Source organism: Cervus canadensis, chromosome 16, assembly GCF_019320065.1.
Source record: "Cervus canadensis isolate Bull #8, Minnesota chromosome 16, ASM1932006v1, whole genome shotgun sequence".
In the NCBI taxonomy this organism is placed as follows: Eukaryota; Metazoa; Chordata; class Mammalia; order Artiodactyla; family Cervidae; genus Cervus; species Cervus canadensis.
The window spans coordinates 35125349-35143524 of record NC_057401.1 but is presented as its reverse complement, the minus strand read 5'-3'; the positions used below and the strand labels follow the sequence as shown (position 1 = coordinate 35143524).

At 39.0% G+C, this 18176-nt stretch overlaps 1 protein-coding gene and 1 non-coding gene across 2 annotated transcripts in view; one reads left to right on the top strand and one right to left on the bottom strand.

Annotated features, from left to right (window-relative positions):
* The window catches only part of WDR70 (WD repeat domain 70), a 268401-nt gene that overhangs the window by 75138 nt on the left and 175087 nt on the right, over window positions 1-18176 (top strand). Inside the window, exon 8 of the mRNA XM_043488519.1 lies at window positions 7212-7365. Within this exon, the coding sequence (XP_043344454.1) occupies window positions 7212-7365 (154 nt within the window). The remainder of the gene's footprint in view (window positions 1-7211; window positions 7366-18176) is intronic.
* Window positions 9933-10004, bottom strand: TRNAG-UCC. Its single transcript has one exon. It is a non-coding gene; the product is annotated as a tRNA-Gly (tRNA).

Sequence of the window (18176 nt, the reverse complement as noted above, 5' to 3'; positions counted from 1 at the left end):
CATGAACGCTGTCTCCGGAGCGTCTCTGCATAGCGCTCTCATCTAGTTCATCTACTAATTTGGAAAGAAATGGGGAGACTGAGTCTTGCAAAGCCAAAGGGCTTGCTCATCGTCACACAGCTAGTTAGCAATAGACTGAGGACTTGGATCGCGGGCCTCCTGACTCACATTCCGGCGCGCTTTTCACTATATCAGGACACCTTGGCTCCTGAGCCCCAAGTGACAGCCCCAAACAGCTGTGTTTATCTGTCTTGCATGTCCCAGCTTGTTTTGCTAGCAGAGCAAAAACTACTTAAAAGGATCCTCAATCTTCACCTCCCCGCTCCCCTCCACTTATACTCGTATATTCCCACTTGCCCCATGAATAACTTCACAGAAAGAATTGTGCAATGTCACTAAGCCTTCCTCTGGTGTCAGAGTTACTCCCTGAGAGAACATTCACTTCCTCATGACTCCAGTTTATTGTCAGATTGCCTTTCCCTCTCTTCTCTTTGATCGGAATCTTAGTTGTTTAGGCAGGAATTTGAGGAGCAGATGTTACGCCCCTTGAACAAGCCCTTTAATTCTCCTTAGTACTGTGTCTAATGACTCTTAATCCTGTCCTTTTAACTCTGTGGCTAGCAGAATTAAGAGCAAAGGGGGACAGGAATGGTGAGCTTGATGCTGAACATTTCATTTCAGTGTTGGCAAAGAGAGCACATAAAATGAGACAGAGGGAAAATGTTAGGCTTTCCTGTGAAACTAAGATGAGTATTAGTGTGGAATTGGTAAAATTTTGTATTTCCCTCCAAATGTAAAGAGAGCAATTTGGTAAAATAGATTGTCAGAGAAATGGAGCCATTGAACTGTTTCTACTACCTTTTCTTCTTAAATTTTGCTATGTTCTTTAGATTTTCATTTCCCTTTGGAAACAAAAATGGTTCACCAGAAAAAAACAAAGTTGTTGCTTAAAGTACTTGATCTGTCATGGTTCTTGAAGAAAATTGACTTCCTCCAAATGGGAATACTGTTAAGAAAGATACACCCTGTGATCTAATTGGTTCATTCTATTCTCTCTTTATAGACTTTGGTTTAGCAGTCTTAGCTGACTAATCATCAAAATTCTGACCCGTTTGTTCATATATTTAAAAACTTGGACTAAATGGCCTATAGCTGTCTCAGTTCCTGATATTAATTGAGATATAACTTGAGATTTTGGTAAGTCAGAGGCTGATTAAGAGAGAGAATTCACAGTAATTTGAACAGGGAAAGCATACTATAACGAAATACTAACTGTATCATGGAATTGGTGTAATGAGGGATTGGCTACTAAAAGTGAACTCTGAAGAATATAGGAATAGCAAATAAGAGAAGCAGCCTTACTCTTAGCATATAGGATGTTTAAGGAGGAGGCTTCCAGGATTGAGATTTAGACCTTATTTGAGAGGGCAAGGCTGTGGCTCACTAAATGATAAAGTTAAGTTTCTATGACAGGAGTACTTGCCAGAAACTTGTTTCACCTGATCACTCTGATATAAAACTGACTGAGGGAAGTACCGGGGAACCTGCTGGGTGCTACTGGCTACTGATTGCTGTGCACTCCACGAGCCTGGTCTTGGAGCAGCTGCATCAATGGCAGGGGTTGGAGACTGGAGAAGCCATGTGTGGTGTAGGAACCTACAAAGAGGAACACACAAGCTCCAGGGAGGAAAACCCCTTTCTCCTGGAATGCCTTTCTAGCACTCTCTAAGGACAAGATTAGCATCGTGCCAGTTGGCATAGGGAATATATTTAAAGGGCCCAAATCCATTTTTGCAGAGTAAGCAGTGAAGGGTGAATTTGGAGTTGAGGGAATAAATGAACAGCTGACACATTTGGTCAAACAAGTGACCTTATATTTTATTAGTATTGATGCCTACTTACAGACTTAATTTGAATTTGGGGCTCTGGTCAGAATTTTGCTGAGGACCTCATTTTTTCCCAATATTTCAGAAAGGATGTCATAAGGCCAGAGAGACTTTTCTTTTATAGGAAGGAGGGACCCTGGGCAGCAGCCTCACCTTCGCTTCTGTAGGTTCCTTTATCATGAGCATCTGGTTTGGGTGCTTCAATTTCTCACCTACCTTGACGCACTGATCTTGGGGATTGTGGTGAAATCCCTCACATTGTCACATATTATAAGCTCAGAGCTCACTCAGATCTTTGTTTGAATTATCTTTGCCATTGGAGTCAGTACTCTGAATTTGTACATTAAGAATGACTTTTTGCAGAATAAATATTTCAGATACTATCAGCTAGCATTTCATCATTTTAGGAGAAACAGTATAAATTTTGAGCAGCTGTCTCTAGTTAGTGGTGGCTGTGCATAAAAGCAGTTTCATTGGTAAATATCTGATTTGGATTTGGTAACCAACCAGGAGGAATAATCTTACTCAGCCCTAACTAAACATACCAGAATTTTAACTTTTTGTGTATATTCTATTTTTAGAAGACACAGTTATCATGAATTAATAGTTTTTTAAAATGAAATACATATTTATTTCTCAGCCTTAAAATTATAGACTTAGAAAGTAAATTGGACTAAATGACCTAACATTTTGTTAAAATTGTTTTACTGTTGAAGCCAATTTTATTTTGAGTTTGGCCTGTTTGGATAAATCAAGGAATTTAATTAATTTTCTGATAATAGAATTACATTCATAGAGGACACTATAGCTGAATACAGCTTTAAAAAAATGTGATCATTTTTATTTTTGATAGAGAAATTTTATATTTTGGACTTTGATTATTAATTTTATTTTCTACCTGTTTTTTAAAATTAAAATATAGTTGATTTGTAATATTAGTTTCAGTTTTATTAGATAGTGATTCAATATTTTTATAGATTATATACCATTTAAAGTTATCAAGTATTGGTGCTCTTCCCTATGCTGTACAATATATATATATATATATATATATAGTACATATATCCTCATATCTTATTTATTTTCTAGGTAGTAGTTTGTATCTCTTTATCCTCTGCCCCTATCTTGCCTGTCTCCTCATCCGTCTTCCCACTGGTAACCATGAGTTTGTTCTTTATATCTCTTAGTCTGTTGCATTATATTTATTTATTTGTTTTATTTTTAGATTCCACATATAAGTGATAACATATAGTATTTGTCTTTCTCTGTCTGACTTATTTCAGTAAGCATAGTACCCTCTTGGTCTCTTCATGTTGTTGCAAATGGCAAAATTTTGTTCTTTTTTATGGTTGAGTACTGTGTGTATGTATACTCCAGAATTCTTTGAGAATTCTTTCTACTAGGCTTCCCTGGTGGCTCAGTAGTAAAGAATCCACCTGCTAATGCAGAAGATGCAGGTTTGATCCCTGGGTTGGAAAAGTCTTCAAGAGAAGGAAATGGCAACCCACTCCAGTATTCTTACCTGGGAAATTCCACGGACAGGGGAACCTGTCGGGCTGTAGGCCATGGGGTCACGAAAGACCTCATGGTTTATGTTGAGTCCATGGGGTCACATGACTTAGCAACTAAATAACAACAAATGTAAAATTTTACCTTGTCATTTAATTTATTAATAATGGTTATTTAAAATTCTATGGCTTGGCTTAGAAGGTCAGTATCTGGTTCTCCCAATTTCTATGAACCTAAATAATAATTTCTTTCCTCTTACTAAACTCTAGCTGAAATTTAGCACTTCCTTTAATTGTAAAAGTAGACAACAAAGTCACAGGTATACCTGCAGATTTCAAATATTTTCATAACACATTACCATTGTTACAGATGCTTCCTTGGTTGCTCAAATGGTAAAGAATCTGCCTGCAGTGTGGGAGACTCAGCTTTGATCCCTGGGTGGGGAAGATCCCCTGGAGAAGGGAACAGCTACCCACTCCAGTATCCTTGCCTGGAGATTTCCATGGACAGAGGCTATACACCATGGGGTTGCAAAGAGTTGGACATGGCTGAGTGACTAACATTTTCACTTTCACTTCCACTTTCATGCTCATCACTGCTTTGAAATTACAGTAGTTATTAGCCCTGCCTCTAGGCATAGTTACTTGATACGTTAGTCTAGAAACTCACATATTATGTCACAAATTTAAAAAAATATTTTTATCGTTAGTTCTTTATAAATGATTTCCATGGTGTATGTGGTGTATTTTTTTTTAAATATGTTTAAAAAACATGCTAAGAAGGGCTTCATAGACCTCAGACTATGAAATAGTCCAGGCACAAAAAAAGTGGTTTTGTACAGTGTAGGTCAGGTTGTGTCATTTCTCACCTTATAATGGTCTGCTGGATTGCCTCTCATTTCTTCCAAAGAGAGTGAAACCAAGGTCCTTTTGGTGGCTTAAATGGCTCTCTGCACCAGCCTAATTGCTGCCTTCTTACCTTGTCTCCAACTTCGGTTCTTTTTGCTCTCTTTGTTACAGCCACATTGGGAATATACCAAGTATTCTTTTGCTGCAAATCCTTTCTATTAATTTCCTGATAATATCTACATAACTTACTTCCTCAGTTACCTGATAAGACACTTTAGTCATTTACTTCCTGACCACTCGATTTAAAATATTTATTCTTGCCCCCTTTGTACCTACTCTGCCTTTCCCACTCTGTTTTTCCCTGTACAGTTCAGTTACTCAGTCTGACTCTTTGCGACCCCATGCACCGCAGCACGCCAGGCCTCCCTGTCCATCACCAACTCCCGGAGTTTACCCAAACCCATGTCCATTGAGTCGGTGATGCCATCCAACCATCTCATCCTCTGTTGTCCCCTTTTCCTCGTGCCCTCGATCTTTCCCAGCATCAGGGTCTTTTCAAACGAGTCAGCTGTTCGCATCAGGTACACTGACTATAATTTTTCACATTTTGCATATTAACTAGCCTAGTATTGATTGTGGGCGGGGGGCTTACCGTAGTCCTCTGTTACTGGCCGGTTGGCTCTTCAGCAGCAGTTAGGTTAGCTTTGAGAGCTGTTCTCTTTCCTATGCGTGACTTTCCTCCCTTTTCCCACCACCACTGGTTCATTTATGAGCCTACTGCATTAAGAGTAGGGTGGATGAGGACAAAAGCTAGCTAGTGTCAACTGAACCGGCCAACTCACTTTGTCTGCATGGTTGTTCATTGCCTCTTTTAAGTATGATGCTTTCTGGGATTAACATGTGATACAAAGAGCTTCATTTTTGATTTCTACATTTGTTTGTCTGTCTACATGGATCATCCCATATCTTCTTTTCTCAGTCTCCTGATCTTTTCTACGTTTTACCTCTCATCTACTGGAAAGCATGTCTAACCAATGTAGTTGATACAATTTGTTCACCCGATACAGTTAACATGCTATCATGGAGATCTGGGACCAGCATGAATTTCTTTGTATTGTCCAGGTCATCCAGGTCCCTTGGGACTATATTAAGACAGAGGACTAGAAAATTAACATAGCTCTGGTTGAAGCATGTAAATGTATGCTGCTGTTGATTTACATGTGAATGTCCACTGCTTTTGGTTTTCCTTCCTAATAGAGGTAGAAACACCTGCTTTGCGGGATCAGTGACTGCACAGCACTTACCTGAGAGAGCGATAACCCTGTCTTTATATGCTGCCATATAGACACTCCAGCCTCCACACTATAGTCTTTAGTTGGTGATGACCATCCTCAGCCTTTCATTTACTTTCTTCATTGTATTTACTGCACCTAGCAATAGCTACCTAGTTCCCTAATCCTTTCAATTACTTCTTTTCCTGTACTCTCAAATGCCTGAAATATTGCACCAGCCAGTGCCTTCCCTCTCACCAACAGTTTTAGCAATGCAGTTGCACTGCTGCAGCTCATCAGGGACTAGGTACCACCAGAGAAGGGGTCCTCATTGCTAACCAGTCCATGATTGACATCACTCTGAAATCTTATTTTGGAATAGCTCCATAGGTCTACTTTGACATCAGCCCTCTCAGGTTTGATTCTCCCAAGACTCACTTTGAAGCTTCAGGATTTGCATGTAGGAGGTTTGCTGAGGAGTGCTTCTGGAGAGAAGTGGAGTAGTGCTTTCTGGAGGAGGGCTTCTATGAGAGAAGCTGTGAGGAAAACAGCATTAGGAAGATGGAGGAACTGAATTGCCAGGTGGTTGCAACAGAAACCTCAACTGATTTCCACAGGGAGATCTGAAGCTGGAATAACCCTTCTGAGGTATTCCAGTTGAACCAGAGGGCTGGGCCATTTTACTGCACATTGGCCAGTCCTTAAATGTGGGCTGCTTTGGGATAGCAACATAACCTTGGATGAGGGAGTTCTCTGCAACTCAGAGAAATTTCTGAGACTTCAGTTGTAAGCCACCAGCAGGTCAAATCCTGGAAGCTGGGGAATGAGTACTTCAGTCTTGAAAGGATTGATGTGGGTGGTCACCACAGCATCCACTATAGCCACAGTGGCAGGATCACTTTCAGTGGGGTGGTGAGGGTGAAAAGGATACTCTATGTATAGTGTGTATGTGTGTGTATGCTCAGTTGTGTCTGACTCTTTGTAACTCATGGACTATAGCCTGCCAGGCTCCTCTGGCCTTGGAATTTTCCAGGCAAGAATACTGGAGTGGGTTGCCATTCCCTTCTCCAGGGGATCTTCCCGACCCAGGGATTGAACTCAAGTCTCTTGTGTCTCCTGCATTGGCAGGTCAGATTCTTTACCACTAGTGCCACCTGGGTGCTAGAGAAATAAGGGAGGAGACGAAAACTTGTTTAGATAGCTTAGCTGAGAAGGGGAGGAGAGAGAGGTTAGTCATAAGTTCCCAAGGAGACTGGAAGGAGTGGGATCCAAAATATAGGTAGTAGATATGCCTTGGGCAGGAAGAGGTTCATTTTCATCATTGTAATCAAAGAGAAGAAGCAAGGGAAGAGTTCAGAAGCAGATACATTTATAACAGTGATGAGAGCACACTGAGGCAGTCCTTATATGTTTCTTCTGGGACAAAGCAGGAAGAAGCAAGAACTAGAGATGGGGAGTTATTTGGGTTGAAGATTTAAGGTGAGTAGAGAGGTTTTTAATAGATTGCTGTGGAGAGGGAGAGGAGAGCTTACTAGGATAGCCACTGGTGTTGAGGGCCCTTTTGAGGTTGATGCTCGTGATTTTATAGAATTATCAACTTGTATAGTTGAATGAAGTTTTTTTTTCTGACAGTGCTTAATGGAGTGATAGTATAAACATACTCTGTGTCTTACCACAATTTTTTTTTTCTTGCGTAGCCATCAGATCAAGTCATTACAGTACAGTAACACGGGAGACATGATACTTGTTGTATCTGGAAGTTCTCAGGCCAAAGTGATTGACAGAGATGGTTTTGAAGTAATGGAATGTATAAAAGGAGACCAGTATATTGTGGATATGGCCAATACCAAGGTAAGTATGACCCCGAATATTTTAGTGAATTTAATTAATTCCATGCATATTTACTCACAGCTTATTGTTGCTGCCGTAATTTCTGCTATAAATTAATACAGTGTATTTCAAACTGCCCTCTGCTGAAGTCTACTGAAATACCTTGCAGTCCTACTGAGGGTTGCAGTCTCATGCCTTTCCTTTTGTTTATTGGCTGTTCACTGAGTGTCCAGTGTGTGTTAGATGGTTCAAACAGCATTCAGATATAACTTAAACATAATGCTGTATGCAATTGTATTGAAATGGTGACTTGAATAATGGTTTTTTCCCTTGATGTATTCCACTAGAGTTCCTCTCCCCTTATCTTAAAATCACCTCCCTAAAGTTTCTACCCAAGATGTTTTTTTAGGGTGATGGTGATAAGGAAATAAAGCAGACGGTGCTCCAGATCAGCCTCTCTGTCTTACACTCAAATCATTCTGTTTTTATCTGTTTGATCTGAAGCTTTTTGAGAATCCCAAACTTTATTTAAACAGTGAGTTTGTAGAGATGAATGCTTTAAAAACTCTTATTTAACTTATTCTTTTTTAGTTTATGGTTACCACAGACAATTTTTCTTTAAAAATGTGAGGAAAAGATGTTCTTTTTGCTAGTTTCTAAGTTCTTACTAATATTTCAGCTGCTCAGGGCTTCTTACATTACAAAAACTAAGACTTTGTGGATTTAGGTTTTAGCCAAGAAAATTTCAAGACGAAAGGGATCTGGTGGTTCTGTATCTGGTTATTTCTGCAGTTTCAGTTTCACACACGTACATACACACAGGCACGCACGTGCAAGTGGGCTTATTTTGTGGCTTCAGTGGTAAAGAATCCGCCTGCAGTTCAGGAGTCGCAGGAGACACAGATTCAATCCCTAGATTGGGAAGATCCCCTGGAGAAGGACATGGCAACCCGCTCTAGTATTCTTGCAGGGAATATCCCAGGGACAGAGGAGCCTGGCGGGCTACAGTCCATAGTCTCGCAGTCGGACACGACTGAGTGACTTAGCACACAGGCACACACAGAGGTGGCTCAGTGGTAAAGAATCTGCCTGCAAAGCAAGAAATGTGGATTCGACTCCTGGGTCAAGAAGAGCCCCTGAAGAAGGAAATGGCAACCAAGTCCAGTATTCTTGCCTAGAAAATCCCATGGTGAGCTACATACAGTCCATGGGGTCACAAAAGGGTCAGGCATGACTACTTAGTGACTGAACATATATATATATAAAAGTATATATATATATATATATATATATATATATATATAAAAGTATGTATATAGTGCATATAGTAAAATTATTGGGAAAGTAGAGTGAAGGTGGATAAAGCTATGTAGATATATAGGAAATTAAAATATTAAGTTAATTACCAATATGCGAAAAACAACTGTCTATTTTAACTTAATACTCTAACTCTCTCAATCTTGTCTAATGTTATCTCTATTTTGATTTCAAAATCATGGTTAATACTTACTCTCTCCATTTCTCAGAAGCAAATATAATTGACTGTTTATTTAGGAAATACTATTTTTAGCTTAATTGTACTCCTTGACTTGAGTGATGGGTTTTAGAAATGCAAGTATTATTATTTGAAGGAAGCAGATTTTATGGGACACTTTTTCTTAACTTTTAAAACTTTTTTCTGATTCGAAGAGTAATTAATAACTGTGGCTTTACTGGAAAGTTCAACCAATAGAGCATTAAAAGAAACTATTAAATATATCTGATCTGTTATGATAAAATATTATGTACTTCAAATATAAACAGGCCTTTCTAATTATGTTATTAAATTGTTATATTGTTAGATTTTTATCTCTTTATATCTTTATGTGAACATGTGTATTTTTTTAGGGGTATGCTTCTAGTGAGATATATATATATATGTATTTCTGTTACATATTGCATTACAGGGAGAGTATTTATATTTATACCTTCAAAAACTAATTTATTGAATTTTTAACAGTAATTTTTATTGACTGTTAAAAATTTGAAAAGGAAAAATTACTCATAATTCTACAACCCAAATATAATCACAATTAAGATTTCAGTTTTTGTATACCTTTTTTCCTTTATGAATCTGAAAAACATTTTTTTTTGATCACACAAGAACCTTTACATAAGGTATTGTTTGGAGCTATGTAGTAGAGTGGAATGCGAGGCCTCAGAGTGGGAGTGAGGGGCAGGGGGCCTCCTTCAGCCAGAGAGATTCCAGTTTTGTCTGTTTTCCGTATTGAAGTTCTTTATAAGATATTCTTTGAAAATCAGGTTCTGCTGTTTCTTTAGAATATGAAGATCACTGATCTCCACTTCATAGGATTTATTGCTTATATTATCTGGGAAAATGGGACGTTACTTCTTCAGGTTTAAGTCACTAGGAAAGTAGGACAAGGATAAACAAGAATCAACCCTTAAACCATTCAAACACATACTTTAAAAACTGTAGTTATATTGTCATCTAAAACTCATTTATTCTAAACCAGAATTTTAGTATGTTACTTCCAGTCAGAGAGTGTTTTTCTTTTTTTGGCCCCCAACAGCATGTGGGATGTTATTTCTCTGACCAGGGATTGAACCCAGGCCTCTGCAGGGGAAGTGCAGAGTCTTAACCACTGGACCACCAGGGAAGTCCCAAAGAATGTTTTTCTCTATTCTTTTAAACTCGTAGACCCATACTTTACCTTCAGCCCTTTTCAACTTTAATAACGGTTCTGTGCCATTTATTTCATAATTACTTGGCTACAGTGGGAAAGGACAGACTCAGAGGACACTATAACGCTTGGACACTTTAGTGGGCCATTCCTCTATGATTGTACTTTAATTAGGGAGATTAGAAGTTTTATAAGGAATTTTGGGAAAAAGGTACTTTCAAATACTTTGTTTATGTTTGAATAGTACATGTAGTTATTCTGATATAAAACCTCTCCAAAAAATTGCCTTTATTATTTGGAAATGAAATATTTTAGTCATGTCTTTTTAATGGTAAATATTGTTTCTTAGGAGTCAAATATTGTAAACTGTGGATTTTAGGTATATTTTTATTTCCTCAAGCAGTTGTAACTGGTGATTTTAACTGCAAATATAACTCTAAAAAATGAATTCATTTAAAATACATTGTGTTTCTTTCCAAATTCTGAATATTTCCAGAGCTTTTTCTCTAATAGAAACTCCATTACACTGGTTTCTATCCTTTTGACCTATCCCCATCATTTCGGGGGTACTTTCTTACATTCTGGCACAACAAAATGTTCCTGGCTCACCTTGTACTATTCTGTTCTGATTTTTCTAGCATTCCATGGCTCTCTTGAATTGGGAATTCTATTAACAAATCAAGATCTAGGGCACTGCTTATGTTCATTGTTGCTGAGGTGTTAATCTTCTAGAATATTTCAGAAGACACAGTTGGGGCTGGAGGGATAAACCAACCAACCAACCAAAGAATAAGCAAAATATATATAAAAAAAATCATGAGTTCACTGTGATACATCCAATCTGAATCCAACTTCCTAGCCTTTCCCCATTCAGTATTTGTATTTCACTTCTCCAGTGAAAAACTTGTCCTCCAGCATCACCAGTGTATTTACTCGCTTGTTCAAGGTCCGTATAGTCAAAGCTATGGTTTTTCCTATAGTCATATACAGATGTGAGAGTTAGACCATAATGAAGGCTGAGTGCTGATGAATTGATGCTTTTGAATTGTGGTGCTGGGGAAGACTTTTGAGAGTCCTTTGGACAACAAGGAGATCAAATCAGTCAGTCCTAAAGGAAATCAACCGTGAATAGTCATTGGATGGACTGATGCTGAAGCTGAAGCTCCGATACTTTGACCACCTGATGTGAAGAGCTGACTCATTAGAAAAGACCCTGATGCTGAGAAAGATTGAGGCAGGAGGAGGAGGAGGCAACAGAGGATGAGGTGGTTGGATGATTTCATCGACACAGTAGACATGAGTTTGAGCAAACTCTGGGAGATAGTGAAGGACAGGGAAGCCTGGTGTGCTGCTAGTCCATGGGATCTCAAAGAGTTGGACATGACTTAGTGACAATAGGAACAACACTTCCTATTGTACATAGAAAGTAATTTCAAATTTGCTACATAATAGTCCCTGTAGGGAGAGTTCCAGTGTGGCACCCAAGATTCCCTGCCCCTCTCCTTGAGTGTGGATGTGACCCATGAGTATAATGAGATCCTTCTGCAATTAGATTATATTGTCTTCACAGTTAACTTTAAGAAAGAAAGATTATCCTCAGTGGATCCTGCCTAATCAGATGAGCCGTTAATAGGGATTGATCTCTTCCTGGCAAAAAAGATTTTGAAATTTGAGGGATTTGACTCGAGAGGGATTCTCTTTTCGGGCTTTGAATATGCAAGCAGAAAACTGAATGATGAAGTTGGATAGATAGCTATAGCCAAGGAGATCTCCAACCAAAATGTTGAAAGTACTGCCTGTTTTTTTCTTGCTACTTATAGTAAAAGATGAGAACAAAAGGTAAATTGAGAAAAGTCTTGTTAAACAGAAACAAGTACTAGATGATTTAGTTAATTTTGAGCCTATCCATATGGCAAAGAATGTTAAAGTGAAGAAATTGTTTCTGAAAGTGTGACACAGACAAAAAGCCCAGCGTGTGCTGTATAACCTTTTACTAAAACTTCAGAAAGATCCAAAGGTCAGAATATTCAGTTACACTAAAGGCTGCTTCAAGAAATGAAGCGTGTGCCTCACAGACTTTATTTTCACAATCAAACCAGTTGACTTCTAGGAACCTTAAGGATTTTATTTCTTAGCTGTTTCAGCAAGAGATATATATCAAGAAGGGATTTTTTCCCCCTATTGTTTTTTAAAAACTTTTTTATTGGACTAGAGTTGATTTACAATGTTCTGTTTGTTTCAGGTACACAGCAAAGTGAATCAGTTATACATATACATATATCCAGCTCTTCTTTAGTTTCTTTCCCCATATAGGCCATTACAGAGTATTGAGTGGAGTTCCCTGTGCTGTATAGTAGGTCCTTATTAGTTAATCTCTTTTATACATAGTAGGGTGTATATGTCAAGAAGGGACTGTTTTGCAAAGGTTTTTGGGAATGGCTTTGTCTAATCAGGTAAAAAAAAGAAGTTTCTCATTTGTTGGCTTTGAAGGTGGAGGAATCCATGTAGTGAGGAAGGCACACAGCTTCTAGATGCTGTGAGCAGCTCCCAGCTGACAGAGGCAATGAAATAGGCATCTTAGTCTTGCGACCACAGGAAGTTGCGTTCTGCCAGCAGCCTGAGTGAGCTTGGAAGTGAATGCTTCCCTTGAGCTTCCACAAAGGAATGTGGCCCTCCGAACATCCTGATTTCAGCCTCCGAGACCCCGAGCAGAAAATTCAACTTTCTGGATTGTGACTGGCCTTCTGACCTCCCAAACTGTTAGCTAATAAACTAAGAGTTGTTTTAAGCCCCTAAGTTTGTGGTAATTTGTTACACAGAAATAGGAAACTAATACAGTCCTGCAAATACCATACATACTAAGTAATAATGAAAGTCCCCGAAGGAGGTGATAGTGAGGGAGATCAAGCATAAGAGTAGGACTTAGCTTTGAGTGGGAGGAGGAAATGTATTCACATTGGAAATAGAGGGATGAGATTGGGCTCGTATGCAGATACGTTTACAAGTGGTTGGCCTTAGATAAGAAATTGAAGGTGTCACCATGTAGCCACTGAATCATTTCCTAGTTTTGTGTTGGGAAATGGAATGAGGCCTTATGTAGAATAGTAAAGGCTTAGAATAGCTATTGATAGTGTGAGAGAAAAATTGTTAAGACTTGTGGGAGCTTTCAGGGTTACAAAATCTAAAGTTATAAGAGAGTCTTGGGCATATTCATATGATATTCTTGGGCTTCCCTTGTGGCTCAGCTGGTAAAGAATCTGCCTGCAATACAGGAGACCTGGGTTCAATCCCTGGGTTGGGAAGATCCCCTGGAGAAGGGAAAGGCTACCCACTCCAGTATTCTTGCCTGGAGAATTCCATGGACTCTATACTCCATGGGATCGCAAAGAGTTGGACACAACCTTTTTTTAAGGCTTCTCTGGTGGCTCAGACAGTAAAGAATCTGCCTGCAATGCAGGAGACCCAGGTTCAATCCCTGGGTAGGGAAGATCCCTCGGAGAAGGAAATGGCAACCCACTCCAGTATTCTTGCCTGCAGAATTCCATGGACAAAGGAGTCTGGTGGGCTACAGTCCATGGGGTCACAAAGAGTTGGACATGACTGAGCGACTTAGTATGCACGCATGCTATGATCTTCTTGAGCCTGTTTATGAGCATGAGGTGTTTGAATGGAATACAATGCTGAAGAAGAGGGATTTATTCCAGAATAAAAGTTGTTCATTATAAGTACAGCAAAAGGACACTCAGGTTTATGTGATTGGTTGAAATTTAGGATGTTGAAAAGAACATTCATGATTCCAGAAAAGGAACCATCTGTGGACAAAGTTAGCTATAGTTGGAGCTACTGCAATATCTTGGAGAAAAGGTCATTGGAGTTGAGTCGATCAAAGAAGAATGAATCTATCTCTTTGGTATCTTCACATGTATTTAAAAATTGCTCAGTAGTTAGAAAGATTTGAATTTCAGAGGCCTTGATTCATAGAAGGGAATGACTAAGAATGTGATGGATTACACAGGGTTTGGCAGACTGCAGTCTGTGATCCAAATCCAGCCTGCACTGTTTTTGTAAATAAAAGTTTTACTGGAACACAGCCATGCCTGTTCACTTATTGTTGTCTGTGATTGCTTCTTGTGCTTATGGTGGTAGAGTTTGAGTAGTTCCTTCAAAGACCATGTGACCCAGAAATCTGAAAATAGTTACTATGTAGTCCATCCTAAAGGATTTCAATCCTGAATATTCACTGGAAAGACTCATGTTGAAGCTGAAGCTCCAATACTTTGGCCACCTGATGCTAAGAGCCGACTCATTAGAAAAGACCCTGATGCTGGGAAAGATTGAAGGCAGGAGGAAAAGGGGATGACAGAGGAGGAGATGGTTGGATGGCATCACCAATTCAATGAACATGAGTTTGAGCAAGCTCTGGGAGAAGGTGAAGGACAGGAAAGGCTGGCGTGTTGCAGGCCATGCGGTCGCAAAGAGTTGGATATGACTGAGTGACTAAAAAACAAGTCCATTAGAGAAGAAGATTGCCAACTCCCAAAATTAGGCTATGAACATTTTCTCCAGCAAAGTATACTGACACAAACTTTTGCTGACAATTTTAGGAAGTTTGAAGATTTCTGAAGCCATGAATGGACTCCAGTTAAGGAGAACTTTTGGATTAAAGCTGATAGTACATTCCCTGAAGCATTTCCTCTCTTCAGAGGAGTTGCCTTTGCTAGTTAACTCACTATGCTAAAAACATGGGTACTTTCATTTTACGAGTCACAGAGCCTCACCTCATTCAGTGACTACAAGTGGCACTGTGGTGGGGCAGCTGTCACAGCTTTTGTCATGAGGCCGTCATGAGGGTGCGGATTGATAACTGTAGATCAGCACACCTCTGTGCACGTGAGTGCATGAGTGCGTGTGAATTAGATGAAACCAATAGTGGTCATGGCTTGATAATGTCCTCTCTGTATGCACAGTCTAGCAGACTATGAGAAATAAATAGATGCTTCATTCTTTCTACTAGGCTCTTTCCAGAATGTTAAATAAAGGAAGGAAACTTTTTTTTTCCCCTAGGAGTGCCTATGTTTAGATAAAGGAGAAAGAGAGAAAACCTAGTTTATTTGATGAAAAAGTGTTTTCATCACTGACTGTTCTTTAATAGGTGTCACTTAAAATTTTTTTTCCACTAATGTGAGCCATGATACTGAATCTGTTTATAGATTCATTTAAGAATCCTCAGTTGAACTTCATTTTCTATTATGACTAATTTTGGTCACTGTTTTAACACAAGGGTACTTAACATTCCCATTGCCTTTGTCATACTCTTGTCTTTACAAACAAGAAACAGCATTCATAGTCTTTTAGTATTTCTTCAGTTTAACTTACTATTTGTGCTCATATTCTGTGTACTCAACGACTAAGGTGATCGTGTTTTATGTTAATGTCCTCTGTAGTAGGGATCATCCTCTTTTGGTCCTGTTAGAAATATACTTTCTATTTCTAGATGCTATTTCAACTCTAATCAATATATATCAGTAAAAGACCTCTCTTTTGAAGCCTGCCTTCAAGACCTGCATAGGCTGGATTTCTGTTAGGACAAAGCATAGGAAGTGAGATTCCAAATGGGAGGAGGTATAGATAGATAGATAGATAGCTGATTGGCATTGATGTATGGCAGAGAACACCACAGCATTCTAAAGCAATTATCCTCCAATTAAAAAAAAAGCCACCCCCCAAAAGCTATACTGCAAAAAAAGAAAAAAGAACTGGATTGAGTAGCGCCCGTTGTGCTGAGAAGCAGTGACTCCTGAGTCTGGGAGTAGAAGAAGATGGTAAACTAGGAACTGACTGGGAGGTGAGCCCGCTACACATTAAATTAAGGGGCCAGGAAGAGAAGTCAGTGGAGGTGGAGCTGAGTTAAGCTGAGAGGGAGAATAAAAGTGTGAAGTAGTGTGCAAGATTGAGGAAGCCAAAGCAGTTTAGGATCTACATCCCTGAGGGCCGGGCATGTCTCATGGATATTGAGGTGTTCCTTTTGTTGCAAATCATGAGCTATTTTCTGGGGCCAGAGGTAGACATTTAATGAAGTGAAACTAGATCAGACACGTATTTACTGCGTGGCACTAGAAGTTCTTTTTTTTTTTTTTTTTCCTTAAATAAGCAAAGAGACAAATTTCTGTTTTGGAAAGAGATGAATGGGATCTCTGACAATTCTACAGATTTTAATCTATTATCCAGGCAGCTTAATTACTATCTTGACAGACAGATTTCTGTTTTGGAAAGAGATGAATGGGATCTCTGACAATTCTACAGATTTTAATCTATTTTCCAGGCAGTTTAATTACTATCTTTTAGTACCTTAGGTGCACAGGTGGTAAAGAATCCACCTGCATTGTGGGAGACCTGGGTTCGATCCCTTAGTCGGGAAGATCCTCTGGAGAAGGGAATGCCCATGCATGCCAATATTCTTGCTTGGAGAATTCCATGGACAGGGAGCCTGGCAGGCTACAGTCCATGGGTTCGCAAAAAGTCAGACAGAACTGAGCGACCAACACACACTTCAACACTAACTCACTTACCTGTTCATGCCACCCCACCATCATGTGATTCATAACTGGTGGTCAGTTCTCAATTCTCCTAACACTGTAACTCTCAGCAGTGTTTGACACAGTTGATTATTCTCTCCTTCTTGAAACATCTTCATTACTTCCTTCTTTCCCTCTCACTAAACATCTGTCCCATTGGCAAAACATATTTTGCCAACAAAGCTTTATGAATAAAGCTACTACAAACATTAACATGTAATTAATTTTGAAAAATGGAAAAGTGTGAGTCTTCCAACATTTTCTTTCTTTTCATGATTATCCTTGGGTTAAAATTTATTGAAATAATAAACCAATGAGAATTAAAATAAGAAAAAAATAATAGTAAAGATATTCTTGAAATAATAAGATAATTCTTGAAATGTTTTATTCTTTTAAAAAGTTTCCAAATGAATTATATGACCAATTTTTCACTTTATGTAGCATTTTATTTTTTAAAAAATTAAAACAGTTTGGCCATGCTGTGAGGCTTGTGGGATCTTGGTTCCCCGACTAGGGATCACACCTGGCCTCTGTCAGTGAAAGTGCCAAGTCCTAACTGCTGGGCTGCCAGGAAATTCCCTCTGTAGCATTTCTTTTTAAGCAGGTCTACTGGTGACAAGTTCTCTTAGTTTTCTTTCATCTTAGGATGTCTCTATTTCACCTTTGCTTCTAAAGTGCATTTTCTGTACATTTAACTTGGCAATAACCCCAGATATGCAGATGATACCACCCTTATGGCAGAAAGTGAAAAAGAACTAAAGAGCCTTTTGGTGAAAGAGAAGAGTGAAAAAGCTGGTTTAAAACTCAACATTCAAAAAATTAAGAGTATGGCATCCAGTCCCATGACTTCATGGCAAATAGATGGGAAAACAATGGAAACAGTGACAGACTTTATTTTCTTGGGCTCCAAAATCACTGCAGATGGTGACTGCAGCCATGAAATTAAGACACCTGCTCCTTGGAAGAAAAGTTATGACTAACCTAGACAGCATATTAAAAAGTAGAGACGTTACTTTGCCAATAAATGTCCGTCTAGTTAAAGCTATGGTTTTTTTAGTAGTCATGTATGGATATGAGAATTGGACCATGAAGAAGACTCAATGCCAAAGAATTGATGGTTTTGAACTGTGGTGTTAAAGAAGACTCTTGAGAGTCCCCTGGACTGCAAAGAGATCCAACCAGTCAATCCTAAAGGAAATCAATCCTGACTATTCATTGGAAGGACTGATGCTGAAGCTGAAACTCTTTAATACTTTGGCCACCTGATGTGAAGGGCTGACTCATTAGAAAAGACCCTAATGCTGGGAAAGATTGAAGGCAAGAGGAGAAGGGGACGACAGAAAGGTGTTTGGATGGCATCACCAACTGGATGAACATTAGTTGAGCAAGCTCCAGGAGATGGTGAATGACAGGAAAGTCTGACGTGCTTCAGTCCTTGGGGTTGTGAAGAGTCGGACATGACTGAGCAACTGAACAATAACAGCAGTTTTTCTCTTAGTACCTTAAAAATGTCTTACATTAAAGATTGTTGTTGTTAGTTCGTTTTGTTTGGCTTTCACTGGGATTCTTAAAT